The 25,154-nt window shown below is 49.3% G+C and overlaps 9 protein-coding genes across 9 annotated transcripts; 5 read left to right on the top strand and 4 right to left on the bottom strand.

The window, feature by feature from the left end:
• Window positions 1–459: 459 nt before the first annotated feature.
• Window positions 460–1,092, top strand: N7529_003605 (uncharacterized protein; the record flags this gene model as incomplete). Its single annotated transcript, XM_057239132.1, has 1 exon — window positions 460–1,092. The coding sequence occupies one exon, from the start codon at window positions 460–462 to the stop codon at window positions 1,090–1,092; it is 633 nt and encodes a 210-aa protein (XP_057098427.1).
• A 516-nt stretch (window positions 1,093–1,608) lies between these two features.
• Window positions 1,609–2,952, top strand: N7529_003604 (LLM class flavin-dependent oxidoreductase; the record flags this gene model as incomplete). The annotated part of the gene is made up of 1 exon (XM_057239131.1): window positions 1,609–2,952. One exon carries the CDS (start codon window positions 1,609–1,611, stop codon window positions 2,950–2,952), a length of 1,344 nt encoding a protein of 447 aa, XP_057098426.1.
• A 260-nt stretch (window positions 2,953–3,212) lies between these two features.
• On the bottom strand, window positions 3,213–3,753 carry N7529_003603 (uncharacterized protein; the record flags this gene model as incomplete). Its single annotated transcript, XM_057239130.1, has 2 exons — window positions 3,213–3,610; window positions 3,720–3,753. The coding sequence occupies 2 exons, from the start codon at window positions 3,751–3,753 to the stop codon at window positions 3,213–3,215; spliced, it is 432 nt and encodes a 143-aa protein (XP_057098425.1).
• Window positions 3,754–5,610: 1,857 nt separating this feature from the next.
• Window positions 5,611–9,013, bottom strand: N7529_003602 (uncharacterized protein; the record flags this gene model as incomplete). The annotated part of the gene is made up of 2 exons (XM_057239129.1): window positions 5,611–8,931; window positions 8,993–9,013. 2 exons carry the CDS (start codon window positions 9,011–9,013, stop codon window positions 5,611–5,613), a joined length of 3,342 nt encoding a protein of 1,113 aa, XP_057098424.1.
• Window positions 9,014–9,293: 280 nt separating this feature from the next.
• Window positions 9,294–14,882, top strand: utp10 (snoRNA-binding rRNA-processing protein UTP10; the record flags this gene model as incomplete). The annotated part of the gene is made up of 4 exons (XM_057239128.1): window positions 9,294–9,670; window positions 9,746–14,198; window positions 14,248–14,389; window positions 14,440–14,882. The coding sequence occupies 4 exons, from the start codon at window positions 9,294–9,296 to the stop codon at window positions 14,880–14,882; spliced, it is 5,415 nt and encodes a 1,804-aa protein (XP_057098423.1).
• Window positions 14,883–15,211: 329 nt separating this feature from the next.
• Window positions 15,212–17,044, bottom strand: N7529_003600 (LLM class flavin-dependent oxidoreductase; the record flags this gene model as incomplete). Its single annotated transcript, XM_057239127.1, has 6 exons — window positions 15,212–15,439; window positions 15,489–16,277; window positions 16,331–16,469; window positions 16,524–16,734; window positions 16,787–16,927; window positions 16,981–17,044. 6 exons carry the CDS (start codon window positions 17,042–17,044, stop codon window positions 15,212–15,214), a joined length of 1,572 nt encoding a protein of 523 aa, XP_057098422.1.
• Window positions 17,045–17,993: 949 nt separating this feature from the next.
• N7529_003599 (sodium:solute symporter family protein) lies at window positions 17,994–20,619 on the top strand (the record flags this gene model as incomplete). The annotated part of the gene is made up of 12 exons (XM_057239126.1): window positions 17,994–18,099; window positions 18,148–18,211; window positions 18,259–18,316; window positions 18,362–18,548; window positions 18,602–18,701; window positions 18,748–18,831; window positions 18,880–19,037; window positions 19,091–19,167; window positions 19,217–19,387; window positions 19,441–19,759; window positions 19,813–20,321; window positions 20,371–20,619. The coding sequence occupies 12 exons, from the start codon at window positions 17,994–17,996 to the stop codon at window positions 20,617–20,619; spliced, it is 2,082 nt and encodes a 693-aa protein (XP_057098421.1).
• A 287-nt stretch (window positions 20,620–20,906) lies between these two features.
• On the bottom strand, window positions 20,907–22,525 carry N7529_003598 (glycoside hydrolase family 18 protein; the record flags this gene model as incomplete). Its single annotated transcript, XM_057239125.1, has 7 exons — window positions 20,907–21,008; window positions 21,061–21,596; window positions 21,644–21,713; window positions 21,759–21,818; window positions 21,869–22,184; window positions 22,239–22,294; window positions 22,385–22,525. The coding sequence occupies 7 exons, from the start codon at window positions 22,523–22,525 to the stop codon at window positions 20,907–20,909; spliced, it is 1,281 nt and encodes a 426-aa protein (XP_057098420.1).
• A 1,347-nt stretch (window positions 22,526–23,872) lies between these two features.
• N7529_003597 (uncharacterized protein) lies at window positions 23,873–24,945 on the top strand (the record flags this gene model as incomplete). Its single annotated transcript, XM_057239124.1, has 3 exons — window positions 23,873–23,898; window positions 23,962–24,074; window positions 24,236–24,945. 3 exons carry the CDS (start codon window positions 23,873–23,875, stop codon window positions 24,943–24,945), a joined length of 849 nt encoding a protein of 282 aa, XP_057098419.1.
• Between the last annotated feature and the right edge of the window lie 209 nt (window positions 24,946–25,154).

The following is a 25,154-nucleotide window of genomic DNA, read 5'->3' as shown; positions in this document are numbered from 1 at the left end:
GCGACTCTAGGTGCTCGGCTGTTCCTGCCCTCTCCACTAAGCCGCTCCTTAGCTTGGCCGATCCATGTTGGAAATGACTTTCCGGACTCCATTGCAGAAGTCTTGCACAGCTGGGATACAAGTTTGGCGATAAAAAAAGAATCGGACCATCCCTCGACTCGAGGCTTATTGGAATATCAGGATACCACCTTCGGACGTGCGAACAACCTTTCTATCTACCCTTCTTCTATCGCCTTTGCTGTTCCCGTTTGTATTCACTTGCCGATGAATGTTCCAAATGATAAATTATTGCCCACTAAACTATTAAATGCAATATGTAACCATAAGCTAACCCCAAGCGATCTTCTAGCCAAGAAATTCAAGTACACCACGCCGATTCTTGCAATTCAAGAAAGCGAGTTGCCGGACTCCGCATTGCTAACTTCGAAAGCCTATCACTATCTTGCTGGTCCCCAAGATATGAAGAAGCGTGTTCTTAAAGTGCTCGCTCTTCGAGAGCAGGTGGGTATACAAGATCGTCCTCTGGTCATCTGGGAACCGGCTCCCCTTTCATGCAAGCCAGAGAACCTTCAAGACTGTCTAGAGGTTGCAGCTTTAGTCGACGTGTTTAGTCCAAACCACTTAGAGCTAGCCGCATTGTTTGATACCTCGGCTTCTTCTGATAGAGCTGAGATCGAAAGGCTGGCTTTGAAATTCCTAGCCAATGGAGTCGGCCCAGAAAAGAAGGGTGTGGTGATTATTCGAGTTGGTGAAACTGGCTGCTTGGTTCAATCGCGTAACCTCGTTTCGCAATGGCTACATCCATTTCACATAGCAGGAATTGGAGAACAGCAGGCTACCAAAGTGATTGATCCGACTGGAGCTGGAAACGCATTTCTGGGAGGCTATTCTATTGGGTACCTCCAAACGGGAGGTGATATAATCCAGGCGGCCTGTTATGGATCTGTCGCGGCATCATTTGCATTAGAGCAAGTAGGAATGCCGGCGATGAATAATGAAGGAGATGAAGAATTATGGAACGGGGCCAGTGTCCTTGGACGATTGCATGAATATAGGGCTAGGCAAGAGCCTGCCGGCACCCAAGGGAAGTAGCTTAAAAAAAGTTCATGACGAGTTGGGTTGGAATGAAACAACAGACTGCTGGCTAGTGTCCGCAGTCTCCGTCGCCTGTGCTTATTTTTCTGGGTGCCATGTAGATATTATCCACTACATGATCATCTAAATACCTCTAGTGCCTACCTTTGGACCGTCCAACATGTTTTGTGTGGTGAAACGGGTCAGTGGAATACCCAAGTCGTCAAACCCGGCCACTTGGCAGCCCTAGTGTTTTTCGGGGGCACTTAGTATTTAGCTTATCTAGGTTTTATAACTGTAAGATTGATTTTTGCATTAACGCTCATAACATTAAATTATGTATGGGTATAGCCATCGGGAAATATTGTAATCAACTGCTCACGCAACAAGCATACCCCGAGCACGCCATCTTCATGAAATACAGATTATAAATCGGCTTAGAAACGCGCACAGCGGGGTAGGCATACCGTATATAAATTCAGACAGATTGACTTCAAGACTTCTATCTCTAGCATTACCACAATCTAACCCACAATGGCCGAATCTCCAAGCCGCCAACTCCACCTGACAGCTTTCATGCGGCCAGTGTCCCTGCACACAGGAGCATGGCGCTATCCAGGCTCGTACCCTGATGCAAATTTCAATTTCAAACATATTGCACAATTCGCCCAGAAACTCGAAGCTGCTAAATTCGACGCCTTCTTCATGGCTGATCACCTGGCTGTGTTGAACATGCCCGTCGAGGCCCTCAAGCGCAGCCATACAGTTACCTCTTTTGAGCCTTTCACTCTTCTCTCTGCACTATCTTCCGTAACGGAAAAGATTGGTCTGGCTGCAACGGCTAGTACGACGTACGATGCACCGTACCATGTTGCCCGGCGATTCGCCAGTCTGGATCATCTGAGCGGCGGACGGGCAGCGTGGAATATCGTCACTACCGGAAACCCGGAATCAAGCCATAACTTTGGTTTCGATGAGCATTTAGCTCATGGTGATCGGTACAAGCGAGCGCGCGAGTTCTATGAGGTTGTTACCGGGTTATGGGACAGCTTTGCTGATGATGCTTTTACCCGGAATGTTGAGACGGGCGAGTACTTTGATCCGGAAAGATTGCATGTTTTGAATCATTCTGGGGATGAATTGAAAGTTCGCGGTCCTTTGAATATCGCTAGGCCGCCGCAGGGGTGGCCTGTTATTGTCCAGGCTGGACAGAGTGAGCCTGGGCGACAGCTTGCGGCTGAAACGGCGGAGGTCGTATTTTGCAGCCCGAAAGATATTGATAGTGCGAAGGCGCTTTATGCAGATATCAAGGGGCGCGTTGAGAAGGCAGGTCGGAAGAGAGATCAGTTGAAGATTTTGCCTGCGGCTATGATTATTGTTGGCGATAGTAAGCAAGATGCGCAGGAGAAGAGACTTAAGCTGGATAGCTTGGTGCATTATGATAGTGCAATCGCTTCTTTGTCTATTGCTCTCGGTACGGATGTTAGTGGCCTTGACCCGGACAGTCTGTTGCCGGATGATCTGCCCGAAACAAATGCGAGCAAAACAAGCAGAGAAGCTGTTGAGAAATTGGCCAAGAAAGAAGGACTGACTATTCGTCAAATTGCGCAAAGGTATGGCGGATACTCTGGTTTGACATTCCTCGGATCGCCGAGTGATATTGCAGAGGAGATGGAAATTTGGTTGCGAGAGGAAGCCTCCGATGGGTTCACTTGCACGTTCCCCTTCTTGCCTCAGGGCTTGGAAGAGGTGACGGACAGATTGATACCGGAGCTGCAACGGAGAGGCCTCTTCCGCAAGGAGTACACCGGTTCGACACTGCGTGAACACTTTGGCCTGGCGAGACCGGACAATCGTTTCTTTAGCGAGACATCGTGATTATATAACTGGATATTATATCACATTGAATACATATTGAATATTGGAATAATAACTTGATGATATAAAAGTGTAGTGCTAGATCGATATGCATCCTACCACTATTTCATATATCCGTATGTATACAAATAGAGTGTGCTGCTTCTTTGAACGAGCTCAGAGCTGCGCCGAGGTCTTTAATGGCCTAATTGCCATTGACTTTCTTAATCTACCTCATTGCACTCTGGGACTTTATACTATTGTACAGCTGAAGTGGTTTGTCATTTGGCTTCAAGGTTGTTTCCAGGTAGCTCATGACGTGCTCCTGGGCTGCCCGCCAACTCTTGCAATGTAGGATCATTATGAAATTCTCGTGAAGTGTTGCTATAGCCTCCTGGTTGAGTGGAATGACCTTCTGCTTCGGCACGAGGAATGGATGTGCTGTAGGCCGTATTTGGGCTGTCGGGCTGTGATGCCGCGGAGGCAGGACGCCGGCGACGAAGAACAAACCATATCATTCCCGCGATCAAAAAACCACCGAAAACCCCTCCGATCACGCCACCTGCAATTGCACCTGTGTTTGTGGTCGACCCCTGAGGCTCTGAATATTGTGAAACTCCGGAAGTTGTTGAAGGTTCCGGAGATACGGTGGATATCGAGGTTTGTGAGGGCGAGGATGCTGGAGTTGAAGTTACAGTTACAGTACTCGACACTTTGTATTGTGTTAGATCCTCTGATTCTGTCCATGCATTGCTAAATTAGAATGTACCAGTGTGCCAGAGACTTACTAGGTGATTTGCCCGACTGCGTCGCCCTCGTCATGGTACCATCTTCACGCCCTTTATTGAATTCATTCAATGTCGCACACCCCTTCCAAGAGTTCTTATTGATAAATCCTATCAAGCCTGAGGCGCAACAAAAGTATCCAGTTGGATCCAAATAGAGGAGCAAGCTTGGATCGGCGCATTGGGTTGGAAAATTTGCAGGTGCGTTTTTTCCAGTGCTGCATCCCGTATTGTTATCAACGTCCAAGACAAGCGTCGTTCCAGATGGGCAGCATATCACCCAGTTGCCCCAACTTCCAACTCCCGTTTCATAATCATCGCATTGGTTCTCTCGACGGGCTGCCCAGCCGTCCCTTGAACCCGAAGACATTTATCTCGTTGTAACTGGGACAGACCCAATAGCTATAATGGAAGGTTGAATATTGGTATAGCTGGCTTGCAGCACGGTAAAGATAGAGTGTTTGAGATGGGGGCTAGAAAGAAGAGGGCTAGGGCAAGAGGATAGAAAGACGCCCTAATGAAGACCGCCGGTCATAGGTCTAGTTCAAACTCGTGCATATAAATAGGCTGGGGAACCAGATTAAACGCCGTAAACTTGGCAGGACACCTTATGGGTCTAGTGCTTAGTATATTGGACCTTTTCCAAACATACCTACGGAGTACAAATGTAACTTGTACGCTAGCCTTGCAGCCAAAGGGAAGCAATGATTTGAAGTTTGAATTGATGGACAAAAACCTACTTATTAAAAATATTTATTCTCCCTGAATTTGCATGATCAGAATATATGTATTAGATATCCTAGAATTAAGTAAGTAGAAAGAGGCCAAGTACTTCCTGTGATAGGTACAAATGTATGCAGCGACCAGTCCCCAGTGATGCAAGGCTGGACAAATGCGCAGCTCTTGGCACAAGAAAACCTGCGACTGACCATGAATGTGTTTGGGAAGGAAAAGAGGACTGTCCACATAGAAGATTTGGGTCTTCGAAAGTGATCTGCCCAAGCCCGGCGATCATGTCAGAAGTCTACTTCTCAAGGGCTGAGGCTGAGCCTCACCACTCGATTCAACCGCACTCTTGCTACAGGATGGATAAATAGATAGATGGATGGATGGAAAAACTTCAACTTGATCCATTCGCAATCAAGCGACGTGCAGGCTACCACTACTAAGTAAATACAGGTTGAGTTGTTCTATTGAAAGTGCACGAAGCTTGCTGAACGGTCAACTGTGAGCCTCGCCTAGTAAGGCCTGTGATTATCTCCACATTAACTTGTGAAAAATTTGGGGTATCCGACTCTTGTGTTTCTCTATGTTGGCCCTCGCCCCCTGCATCCTAGTGCAACGATGAAAAAACAGAACAAACCCGCATGACATTATACCACCATCACGATGCTATCAACATAAGTAATCCTTCTTCTTCAGGGCCTTTCAAGCGGTTTTCGTCGGATGATGTCTTTCCGGCTAGAAGAGCGTCCAACAGCTGAAGAGGTGCTCAAGTCAGGAGTAATCTTAACCCCTCCATTTGATTTATCTTATTATGCATGGCTGCCTATGTGAGTCTACAGCTTACAACGTCTATGCTAGAAGTACTAGGCTTAGCTCCTCAATTTAATGCGGCCTGTTCAAAAGTTGATCGGCGCTAAGGCATTGGTGGGCCGGAAAATAGGCATCACAACCACTGAGAGATACCTGGAGTTGAAGTGAGCATCGACTGCCCTACTTTTATAGCAATATGAACTACAAGACTGAAAAAGAGAAATTTTACTCAAAAATTACATTTGACATTAATCATACATCAAGAAAGTGGATCTGAACACACCCCTTCCCCTGTTCAACCGTAATCCCCTCGTCGCTCTCTCAACTCCCCCGTAATTTATAGCGCTTGTGAGCTGCCTTAAGACATCTCACCCGCCTCCTCACCGTGCTCCCAGAAGTCTTCCACATGGTGGTGAATCCGTAGGCCACGCCGTAGCATCTCAGAATATAAAGCCCGGAGCTCGGAGGTGTCGAACCCTGGAGGGTTGGGCAGATCGTTCGGGGTGACGCAGCAGCGGGGCAGCGCCGCAGTCAAGTCTGCGCGCAGGTGCTCGAACGCGAGCATGTACAGCTCCTTCGACCATGGGCAAGAGCGTACTGCCCGGAGGAAGATCTCACGGGCGCGCGGGATGTTGTATTGGGCGTACAGCTCGTAGAGGATGTACAGCCTCCACAAAGTGAGGCTGTTCTTGGCTGACGTCGAGCTAGTCAGCTCAAATGCGTGCTTTCGGGCCGGAGTCTTGCCCATCAGGATGCTGGCATCACCGATTGCCCGCTCAAACGCCGCTCGGATCGAGTGCGTAGTCGATCCAAGAATCACCGGGCGCCCCATCTCAATGTAGATGCTGAAGAGATGGGTTGTGATGGGCACCCGGTGGACTCCGGCAGGTGCGTTAGCAGAGTTGGGGTCTCTGCCGGTGGTCACTTCCAAGATATCGCGGGTTCGATGCACGAGGTTCAGCCGAGCGTCGTTCCATTTGAACAAGGACAAGAAGATGGTGTTGTTGGGCCACCATTGCATGCTTTCGAGGAACTGTTTGCGAATTTCTGCGGGTTTGAACTGCCCCATCTTGGTCTCCACCCACTGATAAATGAGCCTGGCACGGGCTTGGTGTATCAGTTCACCTGCAAAAACTTTGACATCTTCCTGCAGTTCATTGAGAGTATTGACCGCATCGTCGTAGACCTGAAGAACCGACTCAAGTGTCTCGCCCATGAGGTACAGAGCGATGGCGTAGCAATCCGTATAGGCTGCGTATGCCTGAGGGTTGTGGAGCGTGAAAGCACTTTGCTGGGCCGAGAACAAGAATTTCTGGAGTCTGAGGAAGCTGGTAGGATTAAGCTCACTATCATCAGCTGTGCTGTATGACAGCATGTGGACTCTTTTGTAAGACATCGCCTGCAACAAGTAGGCTGCTCGGTTATTGTGTCCAGAATGAAGTAATTCCCAGATCCACGAGTTCCATAGCAAGGCAGAGTCAATAAGCTCAGCAGGCTCGAAATTCTGTGACATAGCCAACGCATTCGACCACACAGTATGGGCAAAATCATGATCACCAGTTCGCCAATGCATGAGCGCAACCGCATTCCAGAGCTTTAGATGAGATGGCCGTTTTTTCAACACAAACTTCCCGTACCTTTTTCCCGTTTCGTTGTCACGCGCGAAGGCAACTGCAATGGCATACTCGGCCATCTCTTTGTCCTGAAATTTATCAACCAGAGCAAAAAGAACATGTGACACAAAGTCGGGATCCACTACAGAGGATCCATGGGAGGTGGTCGCAGCCCACTTTGATAGCGATGAGAACCAACGTTGAGGGTCAGCAAAAAGTGTCTCTGTGGTATGGATAAAATTTTGATGAGGAAATGTGAAGGGCTGAATGGTAGTTGTTTCGGCATATTGTTGGAAATTGATCCAGTCTGCGATTGTGTTCTGCGAATCGTCCATGTATTCGTTCCGAAGAAAGTTGTCGCCACTCCACAGTCTGGTGTTTCGTATGTTATGAGGTGCCGTCAACGAAGGCAGATGGCAGAAGTACAAGAATGCATTGATCAATGGAGTGAAGTCATCGGTGAAGTCCCAAAAGTATGGGAGTACCTGCTTGCAATCAATCCGAAGGACCACTCGATATGCCTCATCCTCCTTGGTTTCATCGAAGGTGTGGGTTGGCATTCGGCTTTTGGTAGCTCGCTCCCTCTCTGCAAAAGCCCATGATTTGAACAATTCTGGGAGACGAGCCTCGAATTTATAGTCACAGTCATTTTTAGAGGTGCGGCGGAGAGAAGACTCTCTGCTGTTCCAGCCGGTCCACCCAAGCTCTCCGATATGCGCATTTTCAGGTGTCCAGAATTTCTCAAACTCTTCCAGGGCCTGTCTTGGATCTGTGAGATGATTGGGCCGGAAGCACGTGAACTCGAGCACAGCCTGCCAAATGCCGACGGCCAGCTCCATGTGCCCTGATTCTCGAAGAAATAGCGTCAAACGAAGTAATAAGTATGACCTGACTTGATTCTTGTGCTGCCCGAAGCCGACGCGTGAATTGAGGTTCAAGCAATATATGTAAGTCTCAAAGCACGTATCAAAGTTGAAATCCACATAATTCGTCTGACAATAATCAAGATATTCGACCCACAAACTGATGAACTCGGAATGCCAAGCGAGTACTTCTCCCCATTCGTGGGTGAGCTTTGCAGGGTCCCAAACTTTAGCACCCTCCTCCATACGGCCAAGCAGGAGGTGGTCAAGCTTGGGATTTCCAGGGTTTTGCTTGATCGCCCTCTCATAAACAGACAATTTAGCCTTTGCCACAAGCTGCTGTTCGGCATGGTTGAGAGCACTATCGTCATATCTGGAGCCAGCAATAACACGTTCCTGGTGCTCGGCCAGACATAGCCATGCGCTGATATCTTCGGGATGGAGCTCCACTGCACTGTTCAACTTGGCATGTTGTTGGAGAATTTCAGCCTCTACCGTAGCAAGAGTGATTTTGTTTCCCTCGGAATCTTCAGTAGTGGTATCTTCTTCAGGTTTTTTCTTCAAGGTCTGAATGGAGCGATACGATGGCTCATCATCATCCAGGTTAGACACAGTTACTGGAAGGCCAGGTTCAAATGGGGCTTCTGTTGAGATGAAATCCTGCAAGTGCTCGCTAGCACGTGTGTTGGGCGTGCTGTGTGGAGCGTCGGGACGAATGTGAACAAAGGCAGCCATAGTCAAAGCGGGAAGTGTTGTAGAAGAGAGGGGCTTCGGTGCCGAGCGGCCGGCGTCGTCTTGAAGTACAAGTGCGTTTTCAAATCGAGATTCAAGACTGATGCGCTCGCCAGGGGCACCGATGACGAGCCCGCTGCCATTACGGCGGTACGCAGGGACCTCGTATTGATTCGTGCCGTAACGCGTATTGTCGCGATCACCTTTAACGTCGATGACAAATTCCGCGTGGGATTCGTTCGTCTTGCCTCCTAATTGAGTCTGTTCATTGCGCTCGCGCGCCCCATGCTCTTCGAATCTCGCCACATGACGACGGCGGTCTCTGCTACGGCGGCGGCGCCGATTGCTGTGCGTTGACTGGTGGTCTGCGCGCTGGCGATGGCCTGAGCGATTGCCATCTTCACGTTCCGAGCCGGTCGCGGCGGCTGGAGGGGGAGGAGGAGGTCGGAAACTGGAGAAACGCGGAACACCCTTCATCCACAATCAGTCTGTTGCTCAATTACAAGTGAGGTTGAAGTGACGTCTAACTAACCTGTGACCCGGGTGAGTCCATCGTGGTACTCAGTCTTATCGAGTCCGGCGGCCGAGCTGATAACCCGGACAAACGATGTTCCGAGAGGCGGTATAGCTAATGGGCAGAAAAAAAAGTCAACCATTTGCTCCAGTTGAACATTATACTGAGCTTGTACTTACAATTGTTTTAACCTGCCTTACTTCTCAAAGAAAGGAAAGGCTAGTGTTGAGAGAAACAGGGATATGGGTCACTGTTTTTCTGTGTGAGCAACGAAACCAAACACACAAAATCTACTGAACAGCACGCCAGAGACTTCACTATGGCTTCGTCTCTTGCCGCGCAGCTGTCGCAAATTGCGGCCAAGTCGACACATGAACTGGATCTGAAAGCGCAAAGAGTGTCACACTCACAGTCACTTATTTTTGATCAGAAGGTCGCTGGATCTCAGGATTTTGATACGATCTATGATATTTGTTATGATGGGTTCCAGGAATTGTGCTCTTTGGACCCACGCTTCGTGGAGTTTGGTCGCACGATATTCAGCGAGCAGAGCAAGGCCGAGGATCGAAGTCAGATGAACTTACAGCAAAACAAGGAACTGAATAATGCCTTGGAAGCATTCCTAGCGTTGGTCGGCGGCCGACTGCAATTAAGTCCGGCGGTCAAAGCAGTAGACTGGCTTGTGAGAAGGTTTAGGTAAGAAAAGCTGGTGGGGGAGAGATGAAGAGGGATCGTGATATTGGAAAGAGTTGTTGCTGACATTTATGGCAGGATTCACGAATTCAATACAACCGCCGTGTTATTGACGTTTTTACCCTACCACACCACGCCGCTCTTCCTGAACCTACTATCAATCCTCCCGGAAACCCTGACGCCAACTTTCAAAGTACTGAGTCCATACAAGAATAGTCTCATCAACCCCCCAAGACATCCACTTGTTCACAGCGCGGCGACGAACAAGTCTTTCTTTGCGGAATTAAATGAATATGTATTGAACGTTTGCCGCCAGCAGGCGCAAAGCCATGCATTGCTCACCTTTTGGGCCGGAGTTGTTACAGAGGCAATTGCGACAATGCTTGATGGTGCTCGTGCAGGGAGAAGGGAGGCAGAGAAGCAAAAGCATGAAGATATTCTGTTGCGCGTACTGCCCGTCCTCAGCGCTGCTTTTACAATTAAGAATGTTCCCGAATTGCTTGTTGCTTGCTATATGATTTGTGTTGTACTAGCACAGAAGGCCTTCCTCTCAAACGAGGTCATCGAGGGTCTAATGGAGAGTGTTGTGGGCTCTTGGTCCGAAGATACTAAGACATCCGGTCTGATCTGCCTGTCTGTTCTTGCTCAGCAGAAGCCCGTCATCACAATCCCAAAAAGGGTCTTCAAGGGCATTCTCCGCCTCGGAAACCCCATTGAACAGCTCTCGGAAGTTGCCTCGCAATACCAGACCTCGAACTTGTTGCTTGGAATTATTGCCGGCTGTTTGACTGATCTTGACAAGCAGGATAATGCCCGCCTTGAAATCCTGGCCTCCATCTTCGAGCGCAAGCTTCTCGGCCAGAACGAGATCGGCAAGGCCATGAGCTTGATCCTCGAGGCAGCATCTAACGCCGATGAGACTCGCGGCATGTCTTTGGACGCTCAGACGCAGCTCGCAGAGCTGGTGCAAGGATTCAATCGCTCTGAAACCCTCCAGCCTGTCTTCCAGAAAGTTTTGACTGGATCGTCGTTCAACATCTCAGCCCTTGAGCACAACCTCCAGACTGTTATCGAGGCACCCGTTGCCACAGCTCTTATTGAAGATGTGGAGATGGCCGATGCAGATGACCAGCCCGAGGTGGACGCATTTACACCGGCCCTGGAATCTTTGGTCAAGGAGCCTTTGTTCCCATCCTCCTTCCTTTCCAAGCAGTCAATTATCGAATTCGATAACCTTGTGCGGGTGTTTGCCTTGGCTGTTGACTCTGAGCAAAACTTGGAGCTTTTCACCAATCTCGCAATTCTGGGCAAATCCCAGGCAACCAAGTCTCCTCAGTATCTGTCTTTCCTCGTCAGAGTCATCACTGGTCCCTACCCGATTGGTACGAAGATTGCTGCTCTGAACTTGGTATCATCCGTGCTCTCGTCCGCACCCAGCGACTTCGATCCCCAGGCTTTGCTGCCATTCCTATTTGTTGCTCTCTCAGATCCTTCTGAGCGCATTCGTCGCGAGACTGCTGGTATCTTGGCTATCATTGGATCTTTGTACAAGAGCTCAAAGGCCGCTGACAGCTCCAAGCCATGGGCCCACGACACAATCTACGGCAAGGGAAAGCAATCCACGGGTGTTGTATGGCTCTCAAACAACGATTCACAGAAGGTTCTGGAGCGCGCATTGCTTCCTGGACTGGAGGAGTCTATTCTCGACTCCAACCACGTTCACCGCGCGGTGGAGGCTACCCTTCGCGGCAATGTTTTGTCCGAAGACTCCGGTGCATCCGAGCTCAAGAAGTCTCTTCGTATTAGTCTCTTCACTTGCCTGTGTTCTCATGTCGTCAGAATCCCAGTCTTCTCCCCCAAGATTGGTTTGCTGAAGCTTATCAACAGCGTTGAGAAGGTTTCCACTGCAACCCTTACCAGTGAGCTGACTCCCATGCTTGAAGATTGGCGTCGCTTGAACGAGAAGGAAGTCGAAGAAATCTGCAGCAAGGAGCGCATTATCCTCTCTGAGACCGAGGCTTTGATTACTGCTATTGTCACACCAAAGGACAAGGACGCCTTGGATGTCCTCCTGTCTAATGCCAGCTCTAGCGATTCATTGCGCCCGGCCTTCGTCGCGGCTTGCTTCACCCAGATCAAGAACATCTGGACGAAGGTCACGGAAGATCGTCAATTGGTTGCAGCCGAGAAGTTGTTGGAAATTTCGCTTGGTGTTCCAGCTAACAACAGCTCTTTGATAAACAACTGCCGAAACGTTCTTCGCACCATTGAGCTTTCTGGTCCGGTGCTTCAACAGTTTGTCAAGAAGATCCCCGTGTCTATCACTGATGTCGAGTCTATTGGCCCTGCACCAAAGCGCAGACGTACGAGCCAGAACAACATGATAGCCATGACTGTCAAGGACGAGGCTGAGCTTACCAAGTTGATGGACAAGATGACTTTCATCTTGGAAATTGTCGACAGCTCTTCCCCCGAAACTCACCCCGAGCTGGCCGATGGATTGTTCCAGACCCTTGCCGCCCTTCACCACTTCAAGTCCCAGATCCAGTCTGGCATGAGTTACCTCCTCAGCCTAACACTGGGAAGTCTGTTGGCTATCGTCAACCAATCCAAGGGATCTGTAAAGCCCAAGTTCGACACAGCTGTCATCCGGGCTGATCTCGTCGTGGACTGCGTGCGTACTACCGATAGCCCACAAGTCCAGAATGTTGCTCTTCTCCTTGTCGGCAGCTTGTCTGTCATTGCTCCTGAATTGGTTCTTCACAGCGTCATGCCAATCTTCACGTTCATGGGAACTAGTGTCCTCCGTAAGGACGATGAATACTCCGTTTCCGTCATTGACCAGACCATTGATCAGGTCGTTCCTGCTCTCATCCAGTCTCTGCGTAGTCAGAAGAGGGATGTTGTCTCCGGTACCTCCGAGTTGCTTCTCAGCTTCACTGCTGCTTTCGAGCATATTCCCTCGCACCGCCGCCTGAGACTCTTCCATGCCCTCATTAGCAAGCTTGGAACGCAAGACTTCTTGTTCGCTGTCCTGGCCATGCTTGCTAACCGATACTCCACCGATAAGGATGTTCTCACTCTGATGACGGGTCTGGTGTCAGACACTACACCCGTCGTTGAGCTTACTACTTACAGCAAGTACCTCATGCTGATCAGCGATGCTTTCAAGGCCAAGCCCGGTATCTCCCAGGTTCTTCTTGGAATCGGAAGTGACGATGGACGTGACCCCCAGAGCATCTCAATTGACCTGCTGCGGGATCTTGCCCACTTGTTGAAGCATTCCTCCCTTAAGTCCAAGCTGGAGACTGCCTTTGAATCAGATGGTGAGGTCGCCGACCAATCCCGCGCTTGCTTCTCTCGAGTTTTGGAGCAAGTTCTCAACATCGGCGAGGCGGTGCAGAGTATGAAGCCCGTCAGCCAGGCCTGTGGCGAGGTCCTCGGATCTCTCTTTAGTACCCTGTCCCTCGTTGACTTCCTCGACACCATCGAGGTTCTCCTCCAAGGTCCCAACAACGAACTGCGCCGCAAGGTCCTCCGTCTGCTCGAGAACCGTCTCCGCCAGACCCCCGAGCGCGACAACCTGTCCCAGATCCGCGTTCTCGACTTCCTTCCCATCTTGGTCGGCATCGTCGAGTCGTCCCCCGATATCTTGCTCAAGCATGCCGCTGTTTCATGCATTGACCGCATCACCGACAAGTACGGTCGCAAGGACCCGTCGAAGGTCATTCCTGCTGCCCGAGTGGTTGCTAGCGAATCTTGCATCGGCCAGTCTGATGACCGCATTCGCTATATGGGTATTCTCTGCTTGGCCTCCATGACCGAGGTGCTGGGTCAAGCTATGATTCCCGCTCTCCCCGATACGCTCAAGCGCTCCTTGGAGCTGCTGGAGTTGAGTTTGGTTTCTGGCAAGGAGAACTCCCGTCTCCACGATGCCATCTACACCCTGTTCTCTGCTCTCTTCGTCCACCTGCCCTTCATGATCTCTGCTGGTCACTTGGACAAGGTACTCCTGCTTTCCTTCAAGTCTGCCAATGCCGACATTGAAGAGAGCAGCGATGAGAGCCGCCAAGAATCTCTCCGCTTGATGGCTCGCAAGGTGGATGTGGCCGCTACTCTCGGTGCTGTCGATCGCAACTGGCAGCGCGCTGTCGAGACTGGCCCTATTGCCGTTAACGAGATCTTGGAAGTCCTTACTCTTGCCGTTGACAAGCACCCCAAGTCTACGATCGCCAAGAACATCGGTGTCCTCACGAAGATTCTCTTCAAGGCGTTCGATCTGCGTCGTGAACAGATTGCACTCGGCGACAAGGCTATCTTCGATTCGTCTGCCATTGACGAGGCCGAGACCGCGCTTAATGACGTGACAATCAAGATGATCTACAAGTTGAACGACAGCACCTTCCGACCCATCTTCCTCCGTTTCGTTGAGTGGGCCACTACTGGTGCCCCCAAGAAGGACGAACAGGCTCAAGTATCGCGCCTCACGACTTTCTACAAGTTCCTCGAGGTCTTCTTCGGCACTCTCCAGGTATGTCATGCAAAATCATACACTGCCAGTTCCATTCTAACCTATATAGTCCATCGTCACCGGATATTCTAGCTACGTGTTGGAGAATGTCGTCAGCGTGCTGAACACCACTGGACCCTCCAAGGCCCAAAAGACCCTCTGGCTCGCAGCCCTCCGCATGCTCCGCAAGTCCTTCGAGCATGACCAGGATGGTATGTTTTCTCTCCCCACACCGCCTAGGTACAAAACTAACCCCCAACAGAATTCTGGCAAAGTCCTTCCCACCTCGCCAGCATTTCAGGTCCCCTGATCGCCCAGCTGGGCCATGCAACCACAACCACAACCTCCAACATGGTCATCGCCGATGTCGTCCCCACAATCACAGAGCTGGCCAGTGCTGCAGACTCCACAGACAACCACAAGGAACTCAACTCCGCCCTGATGAAGTACCTCCGTCCCTCGTCGGCGCCTAATGCTCGCGGAGCGGGTGGCGACAGCGCCCACACCCGTCTCGCAGCCCTTAAGACCGAGCAGGCTCTCACTACGCAGCTTGGCGAGGAGTGGCTCGCGCTTCTGCCTGAGATGCTGCCTTACATTAGCGAGCTTATGGAGGATGAGGATGAGAGTGTTGAGCGCGAGGTTCGCAAGTGGGTCAAGCAGATTGAGAAGGTGCTTGGTGAGCGTCTCGATGATATGTTGACTTAGTGTTTATATGATTGTACAAACAAAATTCGCATTTTTTGGCGTCCATAGAATTTGCAGATGACTGTCCACGGATGGTCTGTGCTAAAAATTGAATGTTTTAATATTGTTCTATTTGTTATTTGAAAGAACTTAGAGATACTTGGTGGCTTTTGTATGGTACCTCCGCAGGATTCTTTCAAGATCCACTAATCTTCTAGTCTTATCAAGATGAACATGCATTTTAGTTATTTCTTCGTATTTGGTGTCGTATTTGGTGAATATAAATCTCAAGCGCCAGGTGTCTTCTAGGCCATGAGATATCAAGCTCAACCCGCTTTATACCACACAATTTAGTTATCAGGAACCGGAGCATCCAACGCATCAACTCCAGCCTTCCACCGATACTTAGAAGCAGGATGGTCTGCATGGGGACCCGACTGGCCAGGCTGTCCATACAGGTTCTCACGATACGTCCCTTTAGGAACGGCATAGTCATCCCAGAATAGACCGCGCTTACGAAGCTCGGGAATCAAGAGGTCGACGATATCCTTGAAGGAGCCGGGTTTGATTGCGTACGCCTATTGACATTAATAAAAGGAGACGATGAATACACCAAGAAAGACTCACCAAATTGAACCCATCAACATCCGCCTCTTCCACCCACCGCTCCATTTTATCAGCAACCTGAGCAGCAGTACCAACAGGCGTAGCACCAAGTCCGCCGACGGTAATGTGTTGCCCGACAGTAGCTTTAGTCCACTTGCTCACTTCAGGCGTAGCCTTGGACCACCCCTCGACGGCAGATCTATACCACTCAGTCATCGCCACAAATAGTCTTGGAACCTGAATTTGAACATACCGAATGGCATTACTTTCAACATGCCTCAGCTCCTCATCGTCCCCGTATGTATCCAAATCAATTCCCGTCCATCCACCAAACAGCGCCAGAGCGCCATCAATAGACCCCAAACTACGATAATACTCAAACTTCTCCACAGCCTCCTCCTCCGTCTTCCCAAGAACCGGACAAAGCAGCGCAAGGAACTTAATACTCTGCGGATCGCGCCCGAATTCACTCGCCGCCAACTCCCGGATCTCCTTTACGTTCTTCGCCACCACAGATGGACTGTGACCCGCCACGAAGATCGCCTCGGCGTGCTGTGCTGCGAACGTCTTGCCTGCTTTCGAGGTTCCCGCTTGGAGAATCACAGGTGTGCGCTGCGGGCTTGGTTGGCACAGGTGTGGGCCGGGTACGTTGAAGTATTTGCCGACGTGGTTGATTTGGCGCACGCCCGCTGGGTCAGTATAGATTCCGCGCTCGCGGTCTAGCTTTACGGCGTCTTGTCGCCAGGAGGATTCCCAGAGCTTGTAGGTTACTTTGATATATTCTTCTGCAAGAAGGTAGCGGTCGTCGTGCTGTGTACGTTAGTCTTAGCTCTTTTATTTTGTTAGAGGGATGGGGGCTTTACGTGTGGTTGTTCGGCTTGGCCCATGTTGCGGGCGGCGGAATCGAGGTATCCTGTAACGACCTGGATAGTTGTCAGCATACTCTTGTTCAAGGATTTGCTTGTTCCTAGATTGTGAAATTGACTTACATTCCAGCCCAGACTGTACACTTTGAATCAGCAATTTGATACAGAGACAAGAATCGTGTTTACATACCGTCCCTTAGTGAGATGATCGACCGTCGAAAGCCGCCTCGCAAGATGATACGGCTGTTCATATGTAGTTGTGACCGTTACACCGAAACCGATGTTCTTCGTCGCCGCCGCCATAGCAGGCACAACAGCCAAAGGCTCGTTCACGGGCCACTGCGCACCAGAAATGACCGCCGGGCCGAGGTTCTTGGGTCCTTTGTAGACATCGTATCCTCCTGTACAAGGCTATGTTAGAACCGAACCCAGATTCAAGGCTTCAAGTCCCACCGAGAACATCTGCGATGAAAATCCCATGAAATTTGGCCGATTCCAGAAGCTGTGCTAGCTCAACCCAGTGATCGACATCATTGAAGCGATAGGATTCGTCTTCGGGGTGTCGCCATAGTCCCGGCGATTGATGGCCGCTGCCTGTAGATTCATCAGAATGTAATTCGTCTGAGATTTGCGAATTGAACTCTTACACATTTCCACAAAGGCATTGAGAATGAGCGACTTGCGAGGCTTCGCGTCTGATTGGTCGGACATGTTGTATTGGATGCAAAAGCACTTTATACGTCTTGACAAAACCTCAAATTTAAAAATATAAAGAAACCCTTTGATTAGAGGGGTCATATTCGACTATTAAAAAAAAGAAGAGAACACCCCGCGTGCGTCACAGTTCATAGCATCACAGTGGGCCGCGATGGCGTGCGGGAGATCCTGGATCACCACGACTTTTAGGTCTTCAAGGGGCTTGAATCGATCATTCTAACTGGCCGGACACTAAATAGACTTGATTTACTGTATGCAGATTAGAGGATCTTCTCGCCCGAGAGATATACTTACTACCTGTACTCCGTAGGTAGTAGGTAGTATGTAACTAGGGCTATCTGTCGGGTGATGTGATTTCACAAACTTTAGCTCCTTTTCTCAGGCTCTTGTCCTCAGTTACCATTTCTTCGTTCTATATTATTGGTTTTCTTAAAAAAGTGTGGATCGCAGATTTTCTACTCGAATTTGGGGAAATTAGATTAGCAATTATATCACTTGTTCTCTCAAGGTTGCCCTGGCGGGAGCAGCTTTGGACTAGAATATGTTCGATGCATTCCTTACCTTCTAGAGCAGTAGTTTTAAATATAATAGACCCTGATGATAATATGAATCTACAAACAGCAATATCTAATTAATCTACAATCTATAAATCAAATCACCTGAAATCCATGACAACATATCCCCAAACTTAAAAGAAACTCCTCAGCCGCGTCTCATAAAGCACCTCATCGCCAGTTCAAATCAACCCATTACGGATCCTATCAAATCCTTTCCTAGAAAAAGAGGTCAGGGCTCCAACTCTGTGGGCTCGGTACAACGCGAACACCATTTAAGCATACATAAACCCTGTTCCCGGTACCTCTGGCGATCTGGTATCTATTTTGCTATATACAGTCTTCGTGACTTGCTTTATCTCGCAAATTCTGAGCTGTGCGCTCTAATAATGTCCCACTTGCATGTTCGCGATGGTATCTCGACTGTCCAGCCGCCCCTGTCTCAGGCTATTGGATATGTTGTTGTCGTTGTGATTGGCGTAATCATAGCTCTTGGTAGGTATGACTGTGTACTATATCTTGAAGATATACTAACATTCACAGTGATGATGCTTATAACAAAAGTCTTAAAAAAAACCACTGGAGAAGATAATGAGAAAACAGAAATGTACCTATTCCCTCTAAATCGCATAAGCATCCAACTAATCGACCCAGGTTCATGACCGCAAACCGTACGGTCCGCACAGGGTTGACTGCCTCGGCGGTGATATCGGTTTGTTTCCCATTCCATCCTTCAAGTCCTAACTAATAGATCCAGTCGTGGCTCTGGTCAACCGCTTTACTTGGCTCCTCGTTCGTTGGATATGAATATGGTGTTGCAGGTCCTTTTTGGTTCGCAGCTGGTTGTAGCCCGATGATTGTTTTCTTTGCGTTGTTGGGAATCTCATGCAAGAGGAAGATTCCCGAGGCACATACCTCACTCGAGGTTGTTAGAATTCGATACGGTGGGATGAATTTGATTACTTTCTACATTTGCGAGTATTAACGCTCGCCATAGGACGCGTCGCCCATGTGGTTTTTATGATCCTTTGCTTGGTGAACAATATATTCGCTTGCGCAAATATGCTGCTTGGTGCGGCTGCGGTCATTACCGCGGTGTAAGCTCTTTTTGCTCTGCTGATATTCTTCGGCTAACAATATCAGAACTGGAATGCATATTATCGCAGCTACATTTTTGCTGCCGGTCGGAGTGACTGTCTATACTTTTGTCGGTGGAATCAAAGCAACGTGAGCACTCTTCCCCAAACTAATCAACAGCCACTGACTTCCATACAGCTTCCTAACAGATTATTTTCACACGGCTATTATCATGATCATTGCATGCTATTTTTCCGTCAAGGCATTCTCCACTGATCAAATTGGCTCCGTAGGCGATCTCTTCGACCTTCTCCAGGCCGCCGCACAGCGGCATCCGGTCTCCGGTAACCAGGATGGTACCTATCTAACGATGACTTCAAAGAGTGTAAGATCGACTCGACTCCCACAGCCTTCATGCTCCTAACGACTCCAAAGGCAATCTTGTTCGGAATCCTCCACACCCTGGGAAACTTCGGCTTGGTCATTGTGAGTCCCACCAATTTCCGCTGGCATCGGCCCCTCTGACCCCCACCAGATGGACACAAGCTACTTCATAAAAGCCTTCTCTGCCTCCCCGGCCGCAGTGGTGCCAGGCTACACAATTGGTGGCATCGCCTACTTCGCCATCCCCTGGGGCCTAGGAACAGTAATGAGCTCCGTAGCCCTAGGCCTGGAGAACCAGCCCAATTTCCCTACTTTCCCAAGAGTAAGCACCCTCCTTCCTATCCGTCCATCCCACCACACTCTAACACAGACTAGCGAATGACCACAGCCGAAGTCGGCAATGGCCTCGTCCTTCCCTACGCCGCCATCACGATAGCAGGAAAAGGCGGTGCCGCAGCCGTCCTGCTTATCACCTTCATGGCGTGCACATCGACCCTCTCGGCGCAGGTTATTGGCGTCAGCTCGATTCTTAGCTTCGATGTCTACCGCGAGTACTTCAACAAGAAGGCCACGGATCGGGACTTGATCCGTGCTAGTCACTTCGGTGTCATTTTCTTCGCTGCGTTCTCGGCCGGCTTCAGTACCATGCTTCATTATGTGGGCATTAATCTGGGCTGGACGCTGTATATGCTCGGTAGGTTAGGATATCCTTTTTTAGCGTTTCAAGCTAATGCAGTGCTATTGCAGGCGTCGTTACTTGTCCAGGCATCTTCCCGATGATTTTCACTATTCTCTGGCGCCGGCAGAGTAAAGAAGCTGCTATTCTTTCACCGGTTCTGGGCCTCGCGACTGGTCTGGCCGTGTGGCTTGGTACGGCGTCGCGGTTTAGTGGCGAAGTCACTGTTGCGTCGACGGGCGAGGTTCTTCCCTGTTTGTATGGGACTGTTGCATCGTGCTTGTCGCCGATCATATACTCTGTTTTGATTACGGTTGTACGGCCGCAGAGGTATGATTGGGATGATTTTAAGAAGGAGAAATTGTCGCTTGAGAAGCTCGATGGTGATATGACGACTGCTCACCATGACCATGCTCCACATGGAGGGGGTGTGGAGGATTGGGGGCGTGCTGCTGTTGATCAGAAGGAGTTGAAGCGGTGGGGGGCTATTGCTGCTTTCTGGGCTGCGGCGACCATTTTGGGGCATTGGGTTATTTGGCCGCTGCCTATGTATGGATCTGGTTATGTCTTTGGGAAGAAGGTATGTTGTTGTGTCGGTTTTCTTTTCGCTATGTGCTGACTGCTATCAGTTCTATATCGCTTGGGTCGTGGTCGCAATTATCTGGCTTTGGATCAGCATGCTGATTGCTATCTTCTATCCTATCTTTGATGGCGGAATTGAGCAGATTCGGGATGTCTATCGCGGACTGAGAGGCCGTAAGGTTGTCACTGAAGCTATTCCCCGTGATGGGAAGGGGGATACAAGCACATCTACTTCTGCTGGGTCTATCAGTGACACTAATCACGTAGGGGAAAAGCAAGGCAACAAGCCCGAATAATTAAATAACAAGAATTGGGTTGAAAGTGTTTCTTGGCTCTTGGATTTCACTTTATATACTGTTTCACATTCTTACCTGGAAACCTACACAACATCAGATTCAATATCAATGGTATTTCAAATCTCAAAATACGTGTGCGCCATGGATACAAAAGCCAGAGTAATCACATCAGCCATCAAGGCGATCAAGATACGCCCGCATAAAAAAGAAAAAAAATCAAAGAAATGTCTCGTATCTAGCAAGATATGTCCGTGGTGAGATATCGACAGTCAAAGGAATGACACGGACTAAACAAAGCCCCTCTTCAAGTTATCGTACTTGGAGGCAGGATAGCCCAGCTGATTTTCGCTCTGCTCGAGAGCACCGGCGCCTCCAAAGGAATCCACAACCTACAAACGTCAGTGAGCATCATACCAAAAACCAGAACTGGACACAACGTACGGTAGAAATCAAACTATCGCCGCCTGTCTTGTCACTGCTACTTTCCCACCACATCCCACCTCCCAGTCCCTTGGACCGGATGTACTGTGCTTTCTGGCGGGCGATGGCCGGCGTGTCATAGCTAATAAGTAGGCGTTCTCCCTGATCATAGCAGTAGCTAGCACCTAGCTGATACAGTTCGGTCACTGCACAGTCGGGCAGAGGAACGCCCTTGTAGTCCCATATGCCGTTCTCCCAGGTTCCCCCTCCAATACCATTAAATGGTTCTCCGGGGCCGTCGGTGTTGGTGAATGCGCGACCGTAGAGTGGCATTCCCATCACAATTTTGTTTGTAGCGACTCCTTTCGCAGTGTAGTAGTTGATTGCTTGATCTGTATTGAACGGCGTACTCGACGGGTCGACGGTGGAGGCATAGATGTTGGCGTCGTGGCCGGCGATGGTGTCCCAGCTGCCGGAGTAGTCGTAGGCCATCAGGTTCCAAAAGTCGAGGTACTGGTCCATCTGGCCCAGATGGAGTTGGCAGTAGTTGGTTGGGCCTTGACTGTGTCAGCTAGATCGAAAATCAGATTGCGGTGTTACTTACCAGCTGGGGAGGCGACTGTGACCAAGAAGTGATACCCATCTGCACTTGATGAGCTGTACTTATCAAGAGCCTAGAGTGATTAGCTGGAATTACTCGTTATAATGAGGAAACATACCCCGCGCAGTCGCCGAAGTGCATCGACAAACTTGTTCGCCTGGTCATCGCTTTTGGGATACTATGGCTCGGATCAGTATCAAACTCCCCAACCTCATTGCATGTGCTAACCTCATAGTCAACGTCGATGCCATCAAGGCCCAAATTCTTCACCAACTCAGTAGAAGAATTGGCAAATCGCTGCCGTCCCGAGTCCGAATCAAAAGCAGGGGCAAAGTTGGGAGAGTAAGTCCAGCCCCCAATCGATAGAAGAACCTTGAGGTTGCGATTTCTCTTCTTCAACAGAAAAAGCTGCTTAATACTGCCATAGACATTATTTCCGATAACACTCCAGGAGTCACTCGGGTAGTGCTTATCGGTGTCGGACCAAGTATCAGAAAGATAGACAGTTCCATCAGAGCGAATGTTGGCGAAAGCATACAAGACGCTGGAACTGGTTAGTTTAAGTTATACCGACTGTGATGCTCTAATGATCACATACTGGGTTAGCTTCTCGACGGGCAGATCCTGAGGTTGGTAGTTGCGTCCGTAGATGGCCTAATGAGATGTGTGTTAGTCAGTAAGCCTTTCCTTTTTGGGACGGTATTGCCTGAGTCATCTATGGAATCTGCATCGGGATGCACTTACCCAGTTCACGAAATATGCCACAGAGCGTAGTCCAACAGTACTTCGAGACTCAATCCCGGTAACGTTGGTGCTCACGGAAGGGATGTAGGCAGCGTTGGCCAGCCAACCCAAGCCTAAAAGGAAAGAAAGAGCAAGCTTCATGTTGAAGGAGTGTAAAGATGCTCGTGCCAGCGAGGTTCTCGAAGATGGTCGAAGGAGAGAAGTCAAGGAGACTTCAAGCTTGCGAGTGATCTCACTATTTGTAGTCGAGCTGGTAGCCAACCATCCGAATTTCCCTTATTGATGTTGGACAGTAGGACACTTTCTGACTTTCCTATTTGGGACCTCCCCCGAATGGAACTCAATGACTGGGGGTTTATCTACGGCGACAATGCTATTCATTCTAATGCTGTGTTACTACGAAATGGCACTACATAAATCCAGGAACGTGTCCCACCTACAGTACAGTCGGCCATTAATTGGATCACAGCATAACTCCCCCTGGAGCTGCTCTGTGATTAGAGGATAAAGCTTACCCACTCTGCAGCAACGTGTAACTACCTGAAATTGACGTTTGAGCTTTGTTGCAGACCGTATATATGTCCTCGTGGAAGTCGGAAGCGCCCCCGACCAATCACAGCAACAAGCGAGGATGGGTGACATTGTCATCTGCGGCTTTTCGAGCAGACCAGAATCAAGGAAAGAGATGAACTCGGAACATATAAGTATGGTTCGGGGCTCTGCCTTTGGACGTTGCAACAGCGCGTGTTGGGAATTGTAGCGAATGTAACTAGATGGTAGTATTGCGCGATGAAGTTGATAAGGCTTAAACTTTGAGTTAACTGCAGTCTTCTGCAGAAACGTGGCTTGTAGACGTCAATTTAACACTTGAGCCATGCGTCCGGGCATGTGCTTCGAGTCTATACATTTTATACCAAGGGTAAAGCATACTAGGACTACCTACGTACTTGATTTCCTGTCGGTATGCTAACTAGCCCTGGCCAATAAGAATGTATGAATGCTCTGTCGTTTATTACCCCTGGTTCTGGTAATTTATAGGGGGATCTAACATGACGAAGGAATTACAAATAAATAGTGGATACTCTCTAGCAATTCACCGACACATCACATGTTGTTGGAAAAATTGTGAACTGATTGATGCCTGTGTATTGGATTGTACTGGGGATGGGAGATCTTTTGTGTGGATTACCAAGCGAGTGAGCTATGCCGCGGGTGAGAGGGTCACGTTTCAACAGAAAACCTACTCACTGGCTTCAGATTGTTTTCCTAAGTCTAGATTTGATTTAATATCGCCGCACGGAATCCGCTTCGGTCACTTTGAATCAAATGAAATAAAGTGGCCGATTGGGCCTCATGGTTCGTCCGACACTATTAATTCTACTTCTAATAAAGATCACTCAAAATGCGTGCGGAACGAGTCTGCATTGAACAGATTATCTCTTCAACCCCATCTTGCATCGTCAGCGAAGGGTACTCAGACAGGCCAGTATGAAGATTCTCTGTCTCCATCCGTGGTGAGTCTGCCATCTTACATTCTGTGCATGCGATGTCGGCTTACGATAAATCGCCTTTGATAGGGGAACATCTGCGGAGATATTCGAGAAGCAAATCTCGCATATGTGCAATCTTATCGGCGAGTCTCACAATTATGTCTTTGTTGATGGTCCTGTGGCTTGTGGGCCGGCAAAAGGTATATACCGGATACAAGAGAAAGAGGGGGAGAAATAGAAGGGGAGACAAGAAGGAAAAGGGAGGAGAAATATTATATCGGCTGATAGTCTCGAGTAGGACTGTCGGGCCTAGAAAAAGGACCCTTCTACAGTTGGTATGAGGGTCTATTATGTGCCCAAGTCAAAATAGCGAGCGACCTTGTATGGGATATCATCAATGACGAAGGCCCTTTTGACGGAGTGATTGGCTTCAGCCAGGGTGCTTCCCTGGCTCTGTCCATCCTATACCACCACGAGATCAACCGACCCCATCAACCACCACCGTTTCGCTTTGCGGTCTTTATCTGCTCGGTGCTTTCGATATCTCCTGACCCAGAATTCAACGCGGATATTATCGCCAAGTACAGTCGGTACTACAGGTTACCTGACGAGTCAGGGCTGGAAGATAAGGGGGAAAATAGCAACGAAGAGGAGGAAGAGGAAGAAGAGAAGACGAGCAAGTTGAAAAAGGGTCCCAAGCATCGTGTCCAGCTGCTGCTCCCGGGCCAAAAAAAGGCGTTAGTAAACGATATGGTTGGTTTCATTCGCCAGTTGTCTGATAACGTAGCCGATCAGGCGACTGCCCGGAAACAATGGACGCGGGACGAAGGCTTTCCGCGGGTCTACCATCCTCTGGTGAACAAGCACCGCATCTCCATCCCCACCGTGCACCTCATCGGTAGATCCGATCCTCTGCGGCGGCAGAGCGAATTGCAAGCCAGGCTGTGCAGCAAGAGCCAAACTCGTGTCGTGGAGTTTTCCGGGGGCCACAGAGTGCCTCGGACCTCGAGCGACCTGCAGTCTGTGGCGTTTGAAATCGAGCGGGCCATCCGAATGGCTCAGCTGCGGTAAATTCGACAGTAAATGGAAGAGTTGGATTTTGTTTGTTTTAGAGGCAGAATGATACATCATCTGAATATGGTTAATACCCTCTGCATAGTTCAAGTAAGACAGTCAGTCAATGCTGTTAGATTTTGAGCCATTGAGAATGTTTGAGGAACATTGATGTCTTGTTTAACTTGTCCAACGGCTCCTGTGTAAATTTCCCACTCATATTTTCT

The sequence above is a fragment of the Penicillium soppii genome (assembly GCF_028829465.1).
Source record: "Penicillium soppii strain IBT 18220 chromosome Unknown utg000004l, whole genome shotgun sequence".
Classification (NCBI taxonomy): Eukaryota; Fungi; Ascomycota; class Eurotiomycetes; order Eurotiales; family Aspergillaceae; genus Penicillium; species Penicillium soppii.
Note: the sequence above shows the minus strand (reverse complement) of the source record. Positions and strands in the feature narration are given on the sequence as shown.